The sequence below is a fragment of the Microtus pennsylvanicus genome, chromosome 1 (assembly GCF_037038515.1).
Source record: "Microtus pennsylvanicus isolate mMicPen1 chromosome 1, mMicPen1.hap1, whole genome shotgun sequence".
Lineage (NCBI taxonomy): Eukaryota > Metazoa > Chordata > Mammalia > Rodentia > Cricetidae > Microtus > Microtus pennsylvanicus.
Window position 1 is genome coordinate 39,166,609 of NC_134579.1, and position 23,392 is coordinate 39,190,000.

Here is a 23,392-nt window from a genome sequence, read left to right on the forward strand (position 1 = left end):
CCATCCTGCCTAGTCACCCCACCTCTACTTCTTGCTGGCTACTGGCCAATCAGTACTTTATTAAAACAATACAAGTGACGGGGTACAAGACCACAGCAAGAGTACCCATCTCTTTCCTGACAGTATGAGCCTATGTCCACCATATACTTTTTCCTAAATGTTTACCTGTTCTCGTTTATAGTATATTTTATCTCAGCGGTCTTCTCTGGATAACTCAATGCTTACAGAACTGGATACCTCATGAATGCATATAATCAGTTACCAAAGCATTTGTTAAGATTGCTGTCAGTCATGACTCTTAGGAGGTTTTTTCCTTTTATTTATTTACTTTTGCGTATTGTCAGGAGCTCTTTGAAAAACTAAAGAAATTGCATGAGTTGCTCTTTGACTTGTTTACCTCGTTTATTCTAAATGATTATGCAGACGTGCATTTAATTTGCTTTTAGCCTATATGCACTCCTACTCCTTATGTGGTTGCATCCAGCTCCTTGGTTAAAAATTGAGAAGATAGTTGGGCCATGGTGGTGTGTATGCCTTTAATCCCAGCACTCAGGGTGGCAGAGACAGGCAGCTCACTGTGAGTTCAAGGCCAGCCTGGTCTATAGAGTGAGTTCCAGATCAGCCAGAGATACATAGAAGCCCTGTCTCAAAAACCTAAAGAGAGAGAAAGAGAGAGGGGGGTAAAGAAGGGACTTCAATTTTATGGCTGCCTACCCCTTTTACTGTATGGATGATAAAGTACTGTATGTATAATGTGGAGGCATAGAGTTCTTATGCTAGAGAGGATGTGAAGTAAGGGGAACACTTATCCATTGCTGGTAGGAATGCAAACTTGTGCAGCCACTTTGGAAATCACTATGGTTGTTTCTCAGAAAATTAAGAATCAGCCTATCTCAGGATCCAGCAATACCACTCTTGGGAATATACCCAAAAGATGCTCAATAATATTACAAAATCATTTGTTCAACTATGTTCATAGCAGCATTATTTGTAATAGCCAGAACCTGGAAACAACCTAAATGCCCCTCAACTGAAGAATGGATAAAGAAAGTGTGGCACATTTACACATTAGAGTACTACTTAGCAGTAAAAAGCCATGACATCTTGAATTTTGCATACAACTGGATGGAAGTAGAAAACACTATCCAGAGTGAGGTAACCCAGACCCCCCCCAAATGAATATGGTAATACTCATAAGTGGATACCAGCCATAAACAAAGGACATTGAGCCTATAGTTCATAATCCTAGAGAAGCTCAGTAATAAGGTGAATCCAAAGAAAAATGTATATAGACCCACCTTGTAGGGCCCTGGTCTCCCTTATTCCTGTGGTGCATTTGTGGGGACAGTTTATGATCAACTCACTAAGCTTCCTGTGTGTTTCTGTGCTATGCCTGCCCCGCCTGGTGGTTAGCTGCAGGGCATTCACTCCATTGATAATATGGTAATTTCCTACCTGCCTGGGTGGAGATCCTGGTTAGCTGCAAGGCATTCATTCCATTGATAATATGGTAATTTCCCACCTGCCTGGGCGGAGATCCTTGTGCTGCAGTCAGGTAGATAAAAACTCCCCCAACGCTGAATAAAGTGGCATTCGGACACCTGGAAATTGGAAACAGACAAGATCACCTGACAAAATTGGGAGCTTGAGGGTCGGGGACAGAAGGAAGATGAGAACCGGAAGGTTGAGGAGAACTTGGGAATGGGATAGTCAAGATGGAGGAAGGACAGAGATGAGAGCAAGGAAAGAGATATCTTGATTGAGGAAGCCATTTTGGGGTTTACAAGAAACCTGGCTCTATAAAAATGCCCAGGAACCCACAAGGATGACCCCAGCTAAGACCCTAAGCAATAGAAGAGAGAGTGCCTGATCTGACCTTGCCCTGTAAGTCGACTAATAATTATCTTAAATATCACATTGGAACCTTCGTCCAACAACAGATGGAAACAGAGGCAGAGACCCACGTCGGAGCCCTGGACTGAACTCCCAAGGTCCAGTTGATGAGTGGAAGTGAAAGAACCCTACCTAGCAGCATTAAGTTAGCAGCAGCAATAACGCTATTTTACAAGGCTTAAAGTTTGAGTAGTATAACTAAAAGCTAAGACAGGGGAGTTTAATTTAGAGATAAGGGCTGTGGTCAGCTTAGGGGCAGGGGCGCTGAGCAAGGCAAGATATCTCTGGCCAACCATCTGGACTGCCAGCAGGGGCGCTGAGCAAGGCAAGATATCTCTGGTCAACCATCTGGACTGCCAGCAGGGGACTTGGGGTCCAAAGGAAGAATGGCACCCTAGATAGGCCAGGGCAGCATGTATATCTGATTTCTTGGAAACCACGAAATTGTACTCAGTTTGAACCCGAGCCTTGTTTGAATTGCCCAATCAGAACCCTGTAACTATGCCTCTCGCTTCTGTTCCCACGCTTCTGCTTCCCTACCCTATAAAAAACCCACTGTTCCAACCTGAAGGCGCACAAGTCCTCCGAAAGACTTGTTGCCCGCAGGTACCTGTGTTAACTCAATAAACCTCTTGCTGTTGCAGCCGTATGAGTGGCCTCGCTGTTCCTTGGGAGGGTCTCCCCAGACTGAAAGGCAGCCCACCTTGGGGGTCTTTCAGAAGGAGTGAGAGTATGAGCAATGAAGTCAAGGCCATGAGGGGTTGACCCACGGAGACAGTGTGCCTGAGCTAATGGGAGCTCACCAACTCCAACTGGACTGGGAGTGAACAAGCATGGGATCAACCTAGTCCCTCTGAATGTGGTTGACAGTTGGGGCAGACTGAGGGGCCACTGGCAGTGGCACTGGGATTTGTCTCTACTGCATGTACTGACTTCTTGGGATCCTAATCTCTTTGGATGTATACCTTGCTCAGCCTAGATGTAGTAGGGAGGGCCTTGGACTTTCCATAGGGCAGGGTGCCTAGTCCTCTCTTAGGATTGGAAGAGGTGGGGTAGGAGGGTGTGTGGAGGGAGTGGGAGGAGGGGAGGGGGTGGGAATTAAATTTATTAAAGTAATAAAATAAATTAAAAAAAAAAAACAGGATCCACAACTGAGCAAGACTGATGGTAACTATTTTCTGCCAGAACTCCACAAAGTTCCTTCTGGCCCTACAAATGCCAGTCAGAATGTAGGACAGAAGTTTTCAACTCAGTCCCAGATTGATTTAATCCATTCTTTGTAGCCAAAACGAGTGTAATTTACAATATAACCAATGACAGTGGTAATAGCCTAGATGGTTTATGGGACTTTGGAAGCTTCCCTTTCCAACAGCTTGTAGTGAGGTAACCTAATTCCCACTTGGCACTGGGAATTTTAGCCAGTAAGTCAACAAGAGCTTCCAGGAGTGCTCTTTTTTTTAATTAATTAATTAATTAATTAAAGATTTCTGTCTCTTCCCCGCCACTGCCTCCCATTTCCCTTCCCCTCCCCCAACCAAGTCCCCCTCCCTCATCAGCCCAAAGAGCAATCAGGGTTCCCTGCCCTGTGGGAAGTTCAAGGACCACCCACCTCCATCCAAGTCTAGTAAGGTGAGCATCCAAACTGCCTAGGCTCCCACAAAGCCAGTACGTGCAGTAGGATCAAAAACCCATTGCCATTGTTCTTGAGTTCTCAGTAGTCCTCATTGTCCGCTATGTTCAGCGAGTCCGGGTTTGGTTTTTAGCCATAAATAAAGGACATTGAGCCTATAATTAGTGATCCTAGAGAAGCTAAATAAGGAGAACCCAAAGAAAAACATATAGGCATCCTCCTGAATATTAATTTCATCAGGTGATGAAAGGAGACAGAGACAGAGACCCACATTGGAGCACTGGACAGAAATCTCAAGGTCCAAATCAGGAGCAGAAGGAGAGAGCACGAGCAAGGAACTCAGGACCGCGAAGGGTGCACCCACATACTGAGAACATGGGGATGTTCTATCGGGAACTCACCAAGGCCAGCTGGCCTGGGTCTGAAAAAGCCTGGGATAAACCAGGAGTGCTCTTTATCACTTAAATAGGCATGTTCCCTTCTTAATTAATGTCTTTGCTGTTCTCTAGATGCTTTTACAAATCTATAAAGCACAAGTTAATAACAGATAAAGAAAACTTTCTAGAGGTTTGGCAAGATGTCTGAGGGATTGCATCTGTGCACTCAAAAGAAAGTGACAGATAATCTCTGAAGAGTAAAGAGATGCTTAAGAAAAAAAGATGTTAGCAAGCACAAATACAGACCAAAGTGATCTCATTGCTTATTCTGACAATTCTGTCAAAAGAGCACTGTTGGCCACGATGGCATGGATAGAAGATGACCCCTCCCCAACCCCCTACAATCAATGGTTGTTCTCCAGGAGCTAGTCTACCTCATTTCCCTGGGATTCTGCTGCTGTTTCCATAGAGCAAGCATATATTGGATCCATCCCCCAGTAGTTTCCACAAGGTCATTTTGCACAACTTGGCTTGGTTCAGATCAAGGGGGAGCAGGGCTACACTCCTGCAGGCAATGTCTGCTGCTGGAGCTGGCTCACTGATGATTCTAATGTAATGCTTAAAAACTAGCCCCATTTCAAACTGTTACTGTGTACAAAAGAAAAACTTGGGAGTCAGCAGGACCATATTCTTATCCTAAGGATTGTCAACACAGGATATCTAGACCATGACCTCAAGGTCAGCTCCATCAGCAGTTGAGTCCTGACAGCAATCTAAATATCTAAAAGGAGACTGATCTCAGAGCCGCCTGGCTCATCTCCCAAAATTGTTTCCTTTTTCAGTTGTTGGGCAATCATTATCTTAAAATATTAACCAGATGTTTATTCTGTCTCTGTAATTTCTCTTAACCCACTGCTTGCTCAAAACAGAAGAAAACAAAACAAAACATGATAATGCACATAGTAGGAAAACTCTCAGAGTTGAGACAATTGTGGTTTGTGCTTCTAAAAATGCAAAGAAGGTTGTTTGTCTCAACGCTGCATTGATATAAATAAAATAAACTTGTTTTTAAGTTGAACTGGAGAGATGTTTCAGCCATTAATGGCTAGGCTCACAACCAAAATATAAATTGACAAAGTCTTGTTTGGTGGTCTTTCCCTGAGGGTCTTGAACTCCACAACACTAGTAATAGTCTCTGGATCAGTACCACATCCTTTGAATTTTCATCAGCTGCTCTCGGCTGCTGAACAAAATAACCTTTACCCCAAGTGTACCCAAGTGAGGGGGAAAAAATATGTACCACATGCTTTGTGGTGAGAATTTTCCATCCTAGGGCAAGCTTAATCTCTCTTATCTGCATTATTTGATAATTTATGTCTCCTCAGAACTATTGTGCAGGCTTTAAAACCTTTCATAATCTCAACAATGCAGCGTTTGGCTCTTCGTCTCTCCTGTCCCAGGAAACATGACTCAACACAAATGTTGCCAAATTTGCCTTTGAGTGACCCTGACAGACCTGTTTGATGTGTTGCCTGTTTCCACCTGTGCTTGATTGCTTTATTCCCGTATGAAAAAAATACTAATTTTTAATGCCTGTGTAAATCAATCAGATAAGCCAAAACCTCATCTGATTTTTAAAGTTACCATTTCAGTAAGGGGCTCCGCAAACCACCAGAGCCCTCTCTTAGCTGTGCCCCAAATGCAGCCCTGTCTGTCCCAGCGAAGTGGGCATCAGACATTGCCTCCTTATGACCAGTTCTCTTTATTTTCTTCTAGTCCCTGATTTTTATGTGGAACTCATTCAGAAGTTACTAAGTATTTTTAATGACTCACCAGAGACTGATTTCTCTCTATTCTATCTCAGGCTGTGTACTTTTCATCTCAAGGAGGGTTAAAGTATTTATATGGCTGTTTCTCTCTTTCTGTGACTCTCAGAATGGTTCCATCTGATGCCATGTCTCACAGTTGCATGAGTTAGGCCCTGAATTTCTCCCATTTAAAGCAATTCAGAAGCTGAGTATAGCCTGGTTAGCATAGTTTTTTGTTTGTTTGTTTTTGACATTAAAACCTCTAAGTAAGCTAGTTTTATATCAACCTGATATAAGTTAGAGTTATTAGGGAAGTATAAACCCTCAATTGCCCCCCCCCCTGACTGCCATGCTGGGAAGCCTGTGGGGCATTTTCTTGAGGATAACTAGTGCAGAAGACTGCAGCTCATAGTGAGTGGTGCCGTCCTTGAGCTGTTGGTCCTGAGTTCTATAAGAAAGCAAACTGAGCAAGCCATGAGGAGCAAGCCAGTAAGCAGCACTCTCCCATGGTCTCTGCATCAATTCCTGGCTCCAGGTTCCTGCCTTGACTTGCCTCAGTGATGGAGCATGGTCTGGGAGTTCTAAGATGAAATGTTGTAAAGGGGTGCGGGCTGCTTTTAGTCCCGCCCAGCTCCCGGCCGCCCGGCTAGCTTATACCTGAAATAATTACACAGAAACTGTATTCATTTAAACACTGCCTGGCCCATTAGTTCTAGCCTCATATTGGCTAACTCTCACATCTTAATTAGCCTATTTCTATTAATCTGTGTTTCACCACAAGCTCGTGGCTTACCAGGAAAGATTCAGCATGTCTGACCTGGCAGCTTCATGGGGGGCGGCTTTCTGTCTCTGCCTCCTTTCTCCCAGCATTTTGTTCTGTCTACTTTGCCTATCTAAGCTGTTGCCCTATCAAAAGGCAAAGGCAGTCTCTATTTAACCAACAAAAGCAACACATAGAAAGAAGAACCTCCTACACAAATGAAATAATTCCTTTTTTTCCCCAAGTTGCTATCTATTGCCTATCAGGACAACAACAACCAATTTTAAAAAGAAAAAAGCTCTTGTCTACAGGATAAATCATGGATTTCCTCTCCTAGTTTTGTAAAGATCAGACCCAAAAGGTATCTTCTTCCCTACTCCCATTGTTCAATTCTTCTCACAGGTTCCAAGTCTTTGGGTATAAAGGGCTCTTTAGCATAGTTCTAATTTACATTCTCTTTCCATTGCAAATTTCAAGTTACAAAACATCCATTTAATTTTTTCGTTTTCCCCATATCGTTCCTGTCAAGTCAGAGACTAATGTAATGGTTAACAGTCACATATGTTTACCCTGTTCCTCCATTATTAAGGGCAAACTCAATCTGGAAAGGCATCTGGGCTCAGTCGCATTTCTTATTCACAACAAACACCACACAGCAGACACCACAGCCTTATTATATCATAACAATTTTGTCACTTAGAGATTGCAATATATTACGCAGTGTATCGACAGTTGGGGGCATTTCTTGTACTTGCACCATAGACACCATCTATCCAGAGGGCATGTCACTCCATATCGTATAAAGGAAGATGGATATCTTGAGCTTCCCCCAAGGGTGCTTCGTTCTCAGATGGCTTGGTTTGGATTGCATGTATCACCCATTGCAGGAAGCAGGCAACTGCCACCATAGTGAAGAATGGCACCATGAGTCTTAGGGTCACTGTTGCTGTTATGAAACAGCATGACCAAAAGCAACTTGAGAGGAAAGGGTTTATTTTGTTCTTGTCCACATAACCGCTTATCATCAAGAGCTGTGAGGCAGGAATTCACACAGGGCAGGAATCTAGAGGCAGGGACTGATGCAGAGGCCATGGAGGGGTGCTGCTTACTGTCTTGCTCCCCACGGCTTGCTTTCTTATAGAATCTAGGACCACCAGCTCAGGGATGGCATCCTTCATCATGGGCTAGACCCTCCCCCATCAGTCACTAATTAAGAAACTGCCCTACAGGCTTGCCTACGGTCTGATCTTATGGAGGCATTTTCTCAAATGAGGCTCTCTTCTTGAAAACTTTAGTTTGTGTCAAGGTGGCATAAAACTAGCCAGAGCATCATTGCATACCACACAGGGAAAGGTAATAACAGATATTACACCCTCACACGAATGTCTCAGAATACATTACAGGGGCTATGCTGTCAATAGAACACTGAAAAACCCAGCGTGGAAGGTGACTCATGAAAGTGTCATCCATGGAGCTCCCTGCACACTTTACAGGCCACTTGCCAGCCAGAAACTGTTCTCCTAGTATTTGTAATTTACTGCTTTATCACCTTCTGCAAGGCCTTTGAAAAGCTTGTGACTTTGAGGGGGTTCCCTGAGTCTTGTAAGTTCCATGTGCTTCCTGAGCCTTGTAAGTTTTGTTTGCTTCCTAAGATTTAGGAGCCTCCTTTATCTTCCAGGGGGCAACATTTCATTTGCAGATGAATAGCTGTATAACACTCACCATAAGAAGAATCAAGGACAGGTCTGCCCAGAGTCATGTTTTACAATCAAAGCTCTAGGAATATGGGCATAGTCTTCAAGTCTTTCTTCTTTCCCAGCTCCTGGAAGGATTTCCGCATGGCAACTGATTAGGCATCCTATTCTTTGAGGCTGCAGCATTTCCTCAAAACTCGTAGAACATCAGCAGGATAATAAAAGTCCCATGGTTTAAACTTGGCTATGGTGCTTAGCAGTAGTTCAAATTTGGACAAATGATGATAAGTTTGAATCCCAATTTCTTCATCTACAAAGTATGATGCAAGGCTTGCAATTACAGCATTGTTATAATAAAAAAAAATCACATTTCGAAAATACTTGCATATATGCTGACAAGTGCGAGTTCTGGAACTGTAGCTCTTTTAATTTTAGAAAGAATAGGAAGACTCTGAAGTTATACATTTATAGAAGTTTTATGAAGGAAGCCAGATACAGAAACCTCTTCAAAGAACTATGGATTAGAAGGGGTTATCAGGAGCTTTCTTGGATCCTAGAAATGTTCTGTGATTAGCCAGTTACAGTGGCTGACAGCATGGGAGTATACATACATAAAAATTTATTAAGTTGTACATTTAAAATGTTCATATTTTACATGTATCTTATGCCACTTATATCTTAGTATGTATAGATAATGTTTAAATAAAAAGCTGTCCAACTTGACCTGGAGACAGATTTTTTTCTCTATATCATTTTATTTATTAGAAAAGCATCTAGCTTTAGACATGACATGCTAACAGCTCACTACCTAGAGAGCTGCTGTTTTCTGCCTTCTGAATGTGTCCCTATTTCAGAGCCCAGCTTGGAACTGACAAGCATATTGTGAGGGTCACGCTTCATCACCGTTGACAGCTGGAGATGCTGCCACATGCCTTTGGCAGAAAGGCTCAGAGAAAACCAGGCAGTGGACTGTGCTGTCTGCCCTTCGGCTGCGAGGCACAGCCCTGGAAACCGGAGGATTAAACAGCCTCTCAATTTAAAGAGACAAGGGGGAGGGGAGTGTGGGCTGCAGAGTTTATAAATAGACATTGCTCCAGGCTGCCTGATGATGAAGTGGTTGTTTGGTAAATTTTTCTTTTTTAAGGATACCATTATCAGAGACCATTTCAGATACCAGTTTCGTTTAGTGTTCTGGGTGGATTCATCAGATCTTGGGGTACTATTTCTGCTTGTTTTAGGGGCAGGCCTTTAATATTTTGAGTCACATCTCAATGGATCACAGAGATGATGATGATGATGATGATGTGTCTTTTGCCAAATGGATGAGTAGCTTTTGGGGTCACAGCTGGAGAGACAAGGATGAGCGAGGACTCCGGGACCAGCACCGACCACATGAAGCCAGCTCCAGGAAGGCTTCCCTGCCATGCCCAGTGAGTTATCATAAAGTCAGGGAGAGCCGGGGTGGCAGGGAAGGGGGTTCTCTTAGAGAATATTCGAGGAGTTCTTTGGCTTAAATTAATATTTCCAAACCTTTGTCCATTCTTATAAAAAATTCTTTTTCTGTGCTTGAGTTGCCTTTTGAAAGAACTGTCTTTTTAAGTTTTAAGTAATAGTTTCTTCATTTTCAGGAACCTACAATATCTTGAACTACTGCTCATAGTCCCCGATAAATCAGAATTCATACCACCGAGTGACAGTGTTTGGACCAAAGGAGAGGCATTTGTAGTTGTTCTGTATAGGTGTTGAAATAGTGAAATTAGATCATGCATATGATGACCTTTAAGGGACTGGAGATCCCAAATAGCAAATCAATGCCTTTGATAAATATAATACACTTTTTTCTTTTGGTTTCCATAGCTTTTATGATTAGAGAAGAAACAACTGTCAATCCCTTCCCATAGCAGCTGGAGGCGCGGGGCACAGTGTTAGAGGGAAGCTCCTAGGAGCGGGTAGGCAGGCTGGGCCAGGTCAAGACTCCGGCTGGCACAGTGCCTTCTTCAGCTGCTGTGTTGGAGGGCTTCACAGACACACCGTCTGCTTCCCAGGTACACAGCAGTAATAATGCCATTTCTTTTTCACTAGTCACTTAGAATTCCAGCTAGTATAGACAGCTTACCCAAACCCCTTCATTGCCAACCCCAGAACAAAGTAAACTTGTGGGTAAACCTATTGAAGGTCAGTCCCAGGGGCCCAGGTCCCCAATGAGTGTACAGTAATGTGTTCAAGGAATTGCTTTTACTATCATTGGTCAACAGCTTGAGGGATGAGACTTTTCTGAGACACAGACATTTCAAATAGCCCCTCACCACATGAACGGGCAGGGCCGCGGGGTCAGTGGAAGTCCTTCCTCACTTCCATTTCCTTAGGTGAAGAATGAAGCGAGGCTCAGTGCAATCTGTGAGATTCAGCGCCAACCTTCCATTTCTCTCTTTTAAAATACATGCCAGCATGGTGTGGTCTCATGCAATCTCAGCAGAATTAAATGTTTCAGACCTAATGAGATCTTCAAAATCTGTGAACCGGGAGTACAATTAGCTTGAAGCTTCCAGGTATGAGGACCAGACAAAGGCAATAAGCGAAAACTGTGATTGGCTGTATTGCAATGGCTTCCTAGTGTCACGGAGAGTGTGAAAAGAAAAGAAGGCCCCTGCTTTACAAAGTATAGTTTCCCAAATAAACTTGAGTTTCTTATACTTTTAAATACATATCATCTACTTTGTCTAGGAAGTTCATGTTCAGCTTGCAGCATTTGGGGGGTTGAACCATAGATTTACCGTCAACAGCATTTCTCAATGAGATACATATACTGTATTTTTCTGCTTGTCTTTAACTTGACCGTTTCCTTAATTTAACTCCAGATAAGCAATCTGTTTTGTAGTTAATGGATTAACATGATTGTGGGTACTTTAAGAGGTAAAATGTGGAACAAAATTTAAAATCTGAGCGCCAGAGGAGTGGCTGGGAACAGTGCACACCCAGCCCACAAGTCAGAGGACACAGAGTCAATACGACTGCAGGTCCAGAAAACAAGCCTGCCAGTTCTCCTTCATTTAAATAAATAATGCTGTATATTTGTAAACCAAATCTGGGTTTTATTACCAAAATGTGCTAGAATTTTTCTCATTTTGGAATAACATGGTTTTCGTTTTTCTTTGAAAATTATTTCTCGGAGAATTTCGCACAATGTGTTTTAACCGTGTTTGCCTTCTAACTCCGTCCACATCTGCTCACGCTTCTCTTCCTCCCCCACTTCGTGTCTCTTTCCCCGCAGCAAGATCAATTTGCAGTCTGTGCTGCTCACATGTTCTCAGGTGTGTGGCCTTACACTGCAGCTGGGTCAACCTATCAGAGGCTATGCTATCAGAGAAAACCCGCCTCTCTTCCTTCCGTAGCTACTTGACTAGGGGTGGAACGTCGTGCTCCCCCCCCCCCCCCCACGCTGGGTGGGGATTTGGTTAACTTGAGCTTTCACGGGTTTCTGTGTATTGTCACAACCACTGAGTTCACATCTCGGTTTCTCTGCTGTGACCAGAAGACACTGTTTCCCCGTAGCCGTCCACCACCTCAAGCTCTTACATTATTGCCACCCCCTCTTTCACAGACAGTGACCCCTGAGCTTTTGGGATGTATGTTCTATGTAGGGCTGGACATTCCGATGTCACTTATTTTCTGCACTTTGGGCAGTTGTGGGTCGCTGTGCTGATTATCACCTACTGCAATCAGAAGCTTCTCTGATGAAGGATGCCGATGCACTAATCCATGGTATAATGACAGGAGCTAATGATGAATAGCAGTAGGTTCTCTCCTGGGGTCTGTGCTCAGTCTAGCGGTTGGTTCCTGGCCCAGTAATGGTGCCAGGTAAGGGTTTCATCTTGTTGAGTAAGTCTTAAACCCAATCAGAAAGTCGCTGATCACCCTGCGACATTTGTTCCACTATCACGCCAGTGGACATGTCTTCCCAGGTCAGTTGTTACTGCAGCGCACAGAGGGAAACATCTGGATGAGATTAGTGGTTATTTGTCTTCCTCAGTAGCATGCCTCCACGCACTGTGAAAAGAAACCTGTAGGGGTATGGCTTCTAGGTGAGCACCAGCTTGGTGGCTCCATCTTCTACGCCTCAAGAATGTGGTATCCTCAGGAACAGGGTCTGTCAAGTTCTGGTCAATAGTGGTTTTCAGTTTTTGTGTTTTGTTTTAATCTCATTAATAATGATTAACTGTTTTGTTTAAATCTCATTAATAATGATTAACAAGGATGCATTCTCTCATTCTCTTTTCTTTTTTTCCCACTGCTCTAATCAAAACCTCTTCCCTCTCTAAATCTAAATAATTGATTCACTGTCATTAAATGAATAGGCAGTTTCCTCCTTGCCTGTACTGAATGTGCTTTCTAATCCATCTTTCTCAGTCTTATTGGTTAACACAGCAACAGAACATTAATTCATTCAACATATTTATTGAACACATATTTTGTTCACAGTATTGTGGAAAACACGGGGATTATGAAGTAAAAATAGACACAAGATCTCTAATGCTTGTGGAAATGTTAGTCTAGTAGGAAATATAAGCTGACAGAAAGAATGAAGCGTAAATCTGGGTGAAGTCAATCCTCATAGAACAATGCTTTTTGTTCAGACTCGATCTGTGATTGCTGATTTAAAGAATTGAAGAACTGTAGCTGTAACTTATTGCCTTGGGTGAAAAAAAAAAGAAGAGAAGATGCAGCCTATTATTATACATTCCGCCTTCCCTTTCCATCACCACAGGGATACAAAACAGAGGCAAGCCTGTTTCCATGTTAACCATTTATTCTGATCATTGTGTGAATCCATTTCTGATAGCTTAGTGGATCCGACTGTCTGCTCATCTTTGCAGCTCACTACAGTTCTTGCAGTCTTGTTCTGCATCACCTGAGCCCTGTGTGAGGGACCTTGCAGTTATGAAACATCACTTAGGGAAGAGACCGAGTTCAGCTCTTCCATGCTCCAGGGTAAACGCCATGTGTGACTGTCCCTGTGATGTCATTTGAAGGGAACAAGCAAGTTTCTACAGTCCACATTCAGCATTCTCTTTTTCTTCCTTCAGATCCCATTTCTCTATTTTATATCCTTTTAGAACATTTTCAAATTAAAGTAATAAATTCTCAAAATTTTCATCTTTGTCCACGATGCCCCTAAGGGTGGTTACATACTTATTCCTATAGCAGTTCCCCTGTAGTTGCTCACTAATGGGGTACACTGGAACTGGACCCCAAAGTTATCTCTAAAAAGCTGGAAAGGACAGATACTGTAATAGTTTATGATTGGCGGTGAATGGCTTCTCATATTTTACATTATATTCACATTCAATTTTAATAGTTAGCCATTCCGTAGTGAAGAGAGGGAATGGCAATAGTAGAACTGTTTTCCTCATGCTCAGTGGTCTTTACTCCCTTCTCTGGGATGAGCGGAAGCTGTTATACACGGTGTAATAGAGGGTGAAAGATTTGGAAGGAGCTCTGCTGTTGTCTTCTGCTTCCACGGGCAGCATGGCTCCAAACAAGGTCCTTAATGTCCTTGCTCAGATTCCCCTAAATGGGACCAGTGGTAGTCATACCTCCATCAGGAAGGTACCATGACTTTCAGTGACTAATATACATAAATGCTCAAGACAGCACCAGACACCAAGTAAGTACTCACTATTATTAGAGATCATAAAACATTGCCAAAGAAAACCGCTAGAATACTGAAAAGAGAAGGAAGGAAACATCCACACATCGCACAGCAAACCAGTGAAGTGGGCTCATTCTAAAGGCCTCATCGACCAAACTGCTCCAGTCAAAACCCTCCTGCTAAGTTACAGCCATTTTCTGAGTTACTGGGAGTTTCAATAGACGAGCTTCAGAGCAACACAACTCACACCGTAGCAATGCCCAGTGGCTAGATCTAAGCAGCTTGTTGACACATAGATCTCAAGGCTTTCAGGAAACGCTCTACACATTGAGAGTCCTATGTCTTGTACTCTTGTTACTGTTGGTGTTGTTTAAATATGGTTTTAAATGATAACCCAACAGAAACAATTGTTATTTTATGTAATCATTGACCATTTTTTATAATCTTGATGAAGAACATAAGCATTTTTCCTCTAGATCTTTCATATAAAAATCATTTTTTTTATTTTTTGAGATTACAATACAGTTATATCATTTACCCCTTCTTTTTCCTCCTTCCAAATTCTCTCACCCCTCCCTTCTTGTTCTCTTTCAAATTCATGGCCTCTTTTTCATTAATTGTTGATTATATACATATATAACTTATATATAATATATGTATATAATATATATTCACAAATACATAAGTACAACCTGCTCAGTCTTTATAATTTTACTTGTGTGTATATTTTCAGAGCTGGCCATTGGTATTGGATAACAAATTGGCGTCTCATCGCTTGAGAGGACTATTTCTGCTGCTGGCCTGTAGTTCTTCGTGTAGTGTTGAGGCCTCCTGGGCTTTCCCCATGCACACATTAGCATGTTTGTTGGCCTTGTGTAGACAGCTGTGTTGGTGAGACTGTATAGGAGTAGTTTCTGACTTTCTTAGGAGACGCAATCTCATAGCAGACTCCCTAGTCCTCTGCCTCTTTCAATTTTGTATGCACCCATCCTCCCTGTGTATATCTAACCCTCGGTATGAACAAGTCAAGGGGCCAGGTACTACAACATGGCCCTTGATATGGTAGAGCAAATGGCCAAATGGTAGAGACACACTGGACAGTTGGCCAGAACATTGGTTACAGTTGTGTAGTGTCACAAAGGAGAGTTGTGGGATCCTAGGACAGCCTCTACTAGAGACCCGACCCAACCATAGTGGCTGATAAAGGCTTTATGGGGAATTACTGTTTATTCTGAGAGTGAAAATGATTACCCAAGTCAAAGTTGAAACAATGGATAGAAAATAAACAAATAAACAACACAAATTTTATACTCAGGAATGAGTACACTAATTACAATCTGGAGTTTATGCTCTGTCAAGTGTCAGGTAAAAAGTGTCAAGGAGGAAACAGTAAAGTCTTTTTATTAGCAGAAAGGGAGGAACTCACATGCCCTGGTTATAAGCAAAGGCCTTTATTTTTGAAGACACAAAGCAGGAGTCACCATCTGCTTGTTGGTGGAGATGCCATTGTTGGAAAGTGTCTTGTCAGAGTTGTTACAATTGTGAAAAAGTCTGAATCTTTTTACACAAGTATGGATTTGTGTAAGAAGTATGAAAGCCATCGTTTGTTTGCAGGACTTTCTTGTGGTTTGTTTGTTTGGTTGGTTTTGTACATTTGGCTGTTTGGTGAGGAAAGTTCTGCAACAAATTGTCAGGCAGGCAGAGTATGAACGCTTCTCTTTCCAGTCTTGCTTGCTGAGTTTTTTCTGGGTTTGGCATGATAGAGGACATCTTTGTGTCAGAGGTTCTCTTATTTTATTTTATTAAGGCCTCACTATGTAACTCTGGCTTGCTTAGAACTCACAGAGATCCACATGTCTGTGCCTCCCGAGTGCTGGAATTAAAGGTGTGAGACATCAAACTCTGCTTTTATCAGTGGTTTTCACAGCCCTTAGGGATGAGAAGAGAGATGGCAGTGGATGAGATCACTGTAGGGAGGACTCCCTCCATAGTTACTATCCTGTGCAAGAGAAGAGACCATGGAGGCCAGGGTCACTTGGCTGAGCCGGGACAAAATGAAAAGGTGACTGGTCAGAGTTCGTTGTTGTTTTAACTATCCTGGCTGCTTTGGGAAACAAAGGAAGTGGGAGTAGATACAAGATGTGCACTCCCAAGAGTGTGCATTAGGTGAACAACACTAATCTAATAAAGGATGATAATGATGACTTGGACTGAAGAGATGATTGGTCTTGAGAAGGGGAATCTGCCGGCTGCACATCTGGGTGTTGAGGGCAGTTCCTCAGACAGTGCCCTGAATCCCAGGGAATGGTACTGCCATCCACGGAGTGTGGGGACACTGAATTGTGATGGGACATCTTTTTTTTAAAAAAAATTAGTGTTTGCTCTAGAGTTTACAAGTTCACTTCTATTAAACATGGCACCACCTCACGAGAAGGAGCTCACCTTATAACCACAAAAGAATCCCACTTCCTCTTTCCTGTTCCTTCAATCACTGCTGTCAGTTCACATGTATGTGAGCATGTAAGTATGTGTGTATATGTATATATGACATGCATTAGCACATAGTATACATATACACACATATGATATACATTAGCAAGTATGAGTGATATTATTATCAATTGGAATAAACTTCTGATTGTTGCAGATAAATGAAGAAAAAGTAAAGTGATGTTTTTCTTTACTTTCACTGACTCTTTTTGATGCACTTCTTTTTCTCCATGCAGAACTGTTTCTAAGATGTATCGTTTTCTCTTTGCTTAAAGAGCTTATTGCAAAATATTGTTGGCAAAATAAAAATCAGCTAGCATCTAAGATCCTTAATTTTGATTTGTCTGAGAAACATTTCTCCTTCACCTTTGATGGGCAACTTAGTGTTGTACAGAGCGCTGAACCAATGGTGCTGTCTTTTTCCTTTGCTCTCTTCTTGTTTGCACAACTTCTGACCAGTCAGACTGGGTCTTATCTTATTCCTTTGTACATGTTATTTTCCTTTGGTCTCTCATTTTCAATAGTTTATAAGGGATTTGCCCAGGTATGGGTGTTCTTTGTTCATTGAACTGGTCTTTCTTGGTGTCCTCCCATCCAAGTATTAGGAAAACCCAACCCTGCTTAGCTTCAGAGATCCTACAAGATTGGGTACCTTCAGTATGGTATGACTGTAGACCTTGCCTCCTAGGTTTGTAATTTTGATATCCGACATTAATTTGTGAAGATTCTCAGTCATTATTTGTTTTAAACATTTCTGTTCCTTTTTTCTTCTTTCATCCATGTTAAAATGCTATGCCCCCTGTAGCTGCTTCACGGTCCTTTCTGCTTGTTTGTCTTGTATACTTTTGTTTTCAGTTCTGTTTTCTTTGCTTCTCCATGTTTGAAGTTTATATTAACATATCCCCAAGCTCAGAACATCTGTCCTCGGCTGACTCCAGTCTTTTGACAAGGCTACAAAAGGCACCCCTCGTGTCTAACTGTGGCTTTGGCCTCTACCATTTCTTCCAGTCTTTTCTTAAGTTTGGATTCTCCTTGATGGCACAGCCCATCCATCTGTGTATTTTATATGATATCTACCTCCTAATAGTGCTACTTCTTATGATATTAGAGGGGTCAATTACATCCAAACTGCTACATTCCACTCCCTGGCCCTCCACAATCTTGTAACAATGCCATAATGCAAAATGCATTTAGTCTAAGTTAAAAAGTTCCCATGGTCTATCATAGTCTCAAACTTGTTTCAAAGTCCAAAGTCTTTTCTGAGACACATGGCAATCTCTTAACTGTACTCCCTCTGTTAGGAAGAAATCCTAAGACAAGCCGCTCCACTGGCACAAAGAAATCCAATTAGGTCAGATTAAACCGAATTAAAATGCCCATTGTTTTATTAAACACAGTGCTCTCAGATGGCTGAGCACATGGCGGGGAGACAGGAAAGCAGAGAGCACATGCAAACCCCAAACCACATGTTCCTCTTCTGGGAGTCCACTTAAATATCCTGTGGGGGTAATCCTGACTCTCCTCAGGATCTGGCATGCTGGGATTTGGAGTCCAGACCAAAGCAACTCCCAGGCCAGGGGCCTGGGATGGATGCCAGGGGCTTGGGTTACACTCCCGACTTAACACCCTCTGTAAAGTCAAAATCAAAAGGCAAATCTGTAATGGTAAAAGTAAATGCTGCAGGTCTCAGAGTAGCTGCAGTGGGCAGTGGGCCATGAGACCACTCCTCAAGTCCCTGAAGTGGTGGCAGGCAGTGGGTTGTGGGTCCTGAGAGCAGCCAGTCCCAGGCAGGGACAGTGTAGTTCCCCAAGTGGCTGCAGTGGGTCATGAGGGGCAATGAGTCCCAGGCATGGAGCCACATGGTAGGTGAGAGATCTTGATGGGGCAGCCAGTCCTACAAGGAGAGACAGATGGATAGGCACAACATGCAAAGTGAGGTTGGATATTTATTTAGTGAGTTATGGAGGGGAAGGGGAGAAAAAGAGAAGAGCACAAAGAGAGGCAGATTGAGAGATGAGAGAGAGAGAGAGAGAGAGAGAGAGAGAGAGAGAGAGAGAGAGAGAAACAGAAGGGGAAAGGGGAGAAGTGGGGAGAAGGGAGAGACAGAAGCTGCCTCTTAGAGAGGAAGCTGTAAAAGAAGGGACTCAGGTTGGAAGCTGAAGATCAGCTTGCCTCCACAGACTGGAGAGGGGGTGGGCGTAGCTTGTTTCTTAAAGGGACAGAGCAGACTATTGCAAAATCGCATACTTCCAACCTATAATGGCATTACCATTCTAAAATGTAGGGAGGGGAGCACAGTGAAGAAATACTGGACCAAAGCAAGACTGAAAACCAGCTGGGCAAACTCAAAACTTTGCATCTTCATTTCTGATGTTGAAACGCTCGTTAGATCTCCAACGCTGTTCAGCTTTGTTGACTGCAACATACTTCTTTCTCTTGGAATGATTCCACTCCCTGTTAGCAGATCTCCTTGGCATGTATCCCACACCTCTGGCATCTCTAACATCTTGGATTCTTCAAGGCAATTCAGGCTTCAACTTCACACAATGGCCTCTATACTAAGCCTTTTTTTTTCTGCAACAGTCCTGACACATGCCTAGTCTCAGCGGTTTTATTCCATAACTCCTTTCTTCTGTCCTTAACTCCAAAGCCAGAACCATGTGATTGAAGCTACCAAGTTCTGTTGCTTGCTGGGGCTGGAAAATGACCCCTTTGTTCACTTATTTTCACTGGCTTTCTGTCCTTCACTGCCCAGGCTTGACTGTTCTGAAACTTGCTCTATAAACCAGACTTGCCTCAAACTCAAGAGATCCACCATCCTCTACCTTCCCAAGGCTGGGGTTAAAGGTGTGTCCTGCCATATCCAGCTCTAAGCTTTTCTTTAGTTTCTTTCCCCAAGTCAGAAATTTAAATTTAGCTGGGTGGGATCTTGTCCTGAGGTCATCATTCCCTTTGTTACATTTCTTAATCTGCTTATCTCTTTGAACACAGGATTTAGCTCCATTCCTCTTCCCGATGGTCTTTTACCTCCTCAAAATTTCCTTTTTGTAATTTACCCTGCTCAGTTTTCTCCTTTTCATTAAATAGCACCATTAGAGTTACCGCTAACATTCATATGACACAATCTATACTAGGCTGTTTTGTGATTTCACCTGCCTGTAATGATCTGTTCTGTCCCTTTAAAAGGCAAGTCTCCTCCCTCACTCCTCCCCCCCCCCCAGCTGAGGCAGGCAGATCTTCCTTCCTGCTTACAGCCTGAGTCTCTTCCTTTTCCATCTCTCTCTAGAAGAGGCATCTTCTATCTCTCCCTTCTCTCCGTCTCTCCCTGTCTCTCTGTCTCTTTCTCTGTCTCTGTTTCTCTGCTCTTCTTCCCTTCTTCCTTTCCTCTCCATAACCCAGTAAATAAATATCCAACCTCACTCTCCGTGCCATGCCTGTCCGTCTGTCTCTCTCCTGCCGCATGACTCCCTGCCTGGGATTGGCTGCTCTCAAGACCCACAACCCGCTGCATGCCACCACTTCGGGGACTTCATCTGTCTGTCTCTCCTTGTGGTCTGCTGCAGCCACTTGGAAAACTGTGCTATCCCTGCCCAGGACTGGCTGCTCTTGGGTCCCGCTGCCCCCTGCCTGCCACCACTCGAGGACCTGCAGAATTTCTGCCACTGCAGCCACCCGGGATCTGGGGATCTGCAGCATTTTTATTAATCCATTACACTGACAACACAATTAATCTAAAACTCTTCATTTTATCCTCAGGCCGTCTCTTTAGACAAGGACAAAAAGCAGTCACTTTCTTCATCAAAATATTACAAGAAAGATCTCTAGGCAACATGCTAAAATTTTTCTCCTCTGAAACATCTCGAGCCAGCCCCCCCATAGTTCAAACAACTCTTAAGCACCATATCTTCCATGCCCCTACTAGTATGACCCATTAAGCAGTGCTTAGAGCATTTCAATGCTTTCCAAACTCCCAAGTACCTGCTATTTGTTTCTTTACTTGTTCTGATGCTGGAGCCGCATGTCTTATCTCTAACCTTTAAAAAACTCCCTTTAACTCCTGTAGTATGTTTGGGGAAACTGACTATAACTACAGTACACTCTTTTGAGTTGAGGCAGACTACGACTTTTGACCTGAGTGTCTGATTTCATCTTTGTGTTTGGGGAATTTCCTTTTACAACTCTGACAAGCTTTCGCTTTGATATTCACAAGTTCCCCTGAGCCCTGGTAAGTTGAATATTTCTCTGCTCATGTTACCCAACAGATCCCATACTCTCCTCATTCTTCCTTTTTTTTTTTTAACTTCTCTGTATTTCCAAGTAGCCTGTCTTCACTCCCATTTTTCTTTCTTCTCTTGGGTCTGTTTTGCTCTTGGTGCCTTTCATTGTGTTTTAAGTTTTGCTTAATGTACTATTCACCCCCAAAGATTTTAGCTGTGTTCTTAAAACCTGCCCCCATGTTTCTGTGAAATTCCTTTGTTAGAGTATTGTATCATTTCTCTTTGTTCTGGAAGCTCATTGGGTTTACTGAAACATCTCCTTTGAGGAATCCACTAAGAGCTGCTATGTAGACGAATGTAGTCAATTTCTGGCATCATATTTTGAACACTAGGTGAGATCAAAAACCTCTGGAAGTTCCTGCTGATGTGATGTCTCAGTTAGGGGTTCTATTGCTGCCATGAGACACCATGACCAAAAAACAAGTGGAGAGGAAAGGGTTATTAAACTTACATTTCAGCACTGCTGTTCATCACTCAAACAGGGAAGGATCCCAGAGGCAGGAGCTGATGCAGGGGCCATGGAGGGTTGTGGCTTACTGGCTTGCTTCCCATGGTTTGCTCAGCCTGCCTTTTTATAGAACCTAGAACCAGCAGCCCAGGGAGGGCACCATATACCAAGGGCTGGTCTCTCCTTCATTGATCACTAAATGAGAAAATGCCTTACAGCTGGATCTCAAGGAAGCATTTCCTCAGAGGCTCCTTCCTCTGATGGCTCTATGTCAAGCTTGTGTCAAGTTGACACACTAAACCAGACAATACAGCATGCAATGCTGTCTGCACATTTAAGTGATAGGTATCTATTTGTACCTGGGTTTTTTTGGTTTGTAGTTTTTATTTTTTGTTATTGTGTCGTTTTTATTGTATAGTTTTGTTTGTGCCTGCTTCTTTTCCCAAACCTAAAGTTACTTCTGCTGTTTTATCACTAGATGGCACTATTGTTGAAGTCTCACTGTTGGTGTGTTATTATATTTCAACACTAGAGGGAAACATAGCTCAGTTTTGTCCCAAACCCTAAATTGGGCATAGTATGAATCAAATAGTGCCTAAAAAAGGTGCTGTGTTCCCACAGCCTCCCCTTGGTTGAGGTAGATCAGAGGGTTTGTCCACAGTCTTTGGCCTATAGTTAGGCTATGGGAACTTGCCCAGTTCCTGGAAAATTTACTGTGGAAGGATCAACTTTAAGCTCTCAGGCCAGTTTAGCTCTTGCCTCTCTTTACGTTCTCTAAGTGGAACGTATTCTCTCCATGTTATGCTGTTTGGACTTTTGGAAAGGATGCAATGAGCAGTTATGTGATCACTGATACTAGAATGCTGGCTCATAACCTCAGCCTAAACTCAAAGCCTATTGAGACAGTGCAGCACCCATGCAAGACACATGGTCACACTGCTTTATAGCGCCAGTTGTTCAGGTAGACTCATCACTTCTGTTATAACCAGCTACAGTGATGCAGGTGGAGTCTTTGGTCAGGACTGCCACTTCCCAAATAACTACTCAGAGACTTACTAATTATAAATGCTTGGCTGATAACTCAGGCTTATTACTAACTGGCTCTTACACCTTAAATTAACCCATTTCTATGAACCTATTTTCTACCCCCAAGGCTTGGGGTTTTAGTTTCTGTCTGGTAAGCGTTTCACTGCAGCAAGCTCTGGCCCTGGACTAGAATGCAAAGTCTTGTGGTAACTCTTCTGCTCTACAATGTGCTGGCTTTTTCTTCCTCTGCTCCTCACAGCTGAGGGAGAAGTGCTGCCTTGGTACCTGTCTCACATGGTTCCAGAGGTTTAATCTGTGTGCACTGTCTAAGGACTTGATTCAGTTCCTCCTTCTCCCCTCCGCAGGTTGTTCATTGCTTAGAGCTGGAAGAGGAAGTACACAGGCAATTCTTCTTGCCTTCTTCAACATGTCTTTCCCTCTTACCTTCTGAAAACAAGTGCTAATGTACTTTCTCTCCTGGATCCCTCAGCTCTTGAAGTGCAGGGCACAAATATCATTCAAACTGATGCACTGGTTGAGAAGGCATCGCTAGTGGATTCATCACCTTGCTCTGTGTCTGCATTCTACAGACATATGGGATGCATGTTCTGATGTGAGACTGGTTTTAAAGCATCAGAAACAAGTGATAAAATCAGATTGATATTTCCAAGTTTCTTTACTTAAAAGACTGTATAGGGTGACAAACAGTAGGAAAAATGATTGATGGATTAATGCGAAGATACTTTTGGCCTTTATCTTTGCATAAGGATCAAACCAAGGGTTACCTCATTAGCACGCCCATTGAAATTGGCCTGTTTGGGAAGTTCAGCTGTCTCATTTCTTCTGGGCTCTTAGTTCAGTGACTTGGAGATTTAGCTTGGATGACTCCATTTCTAGTTTAGCCTGATCTGTTGGGAGCCAGTTTGGAAGCCTGGTCCAAAACAGTATCTTTCTACAGTTTTCTAGAGCAGCTGAGATATGCGTGTCAGTTTGAGAGTCTATGGAACAGTACAGTAAGTGGAATAGACAGCTCAGGGAGAGGTCAGCATTAATTATATAAATGAGGGTTATAGCTAGAAATTGATGTTCAGACAGGTGTAGGGGGACAGTGCAGGATGCAAAGAGAGAGAAAAGGAAGGGACCAACTGCAACCTTGGAGACTGAAGGAAGAAATGAAGAAAATGTCTGAGCTGCTATGATAGAAAGATCTAAGGAAGCTGAAGATGTGGCGTGACGGCAGGGAGAGGAAAGCCTGTCCCCAGGAGGACCTGTGGGAAACTAAGCTGAGTAGGAGCCAGTGACTGAGACAGACTAAACAGTGTGCAGAATTTAGCAACAT

At 43.0% G+C, this 23,392-nt stretch overlaps 1 protein-coding gene across 1 annotated transcript in view; it reads left to right on the top strand.

Annotated features, from left to right (window-relative positions):
• Nucleotides 1-9,076: 9,076 nt before the first annotated feature.
• Nucleotides 9,077-23,392, top strand: part of Lnp1 (leukemia NUP98 fusion partner 1) — an 18,340-nt gene continuing 4,024 nt past the window's right edge. Inside the window, exon 1 of the mRNA XM_075961996.1 lies at nucleotides 9,077-9,592. Within this exon, the coding sequence (XP_075818111.1) occupies nucleotides 9,434-9,592 (159 nt within the window). The 5' untranslated portion in view covers nucleotides 9,077-9,433. The remainder of the gene's footprint in view (nucleotides 9,593-23,392) is intronic.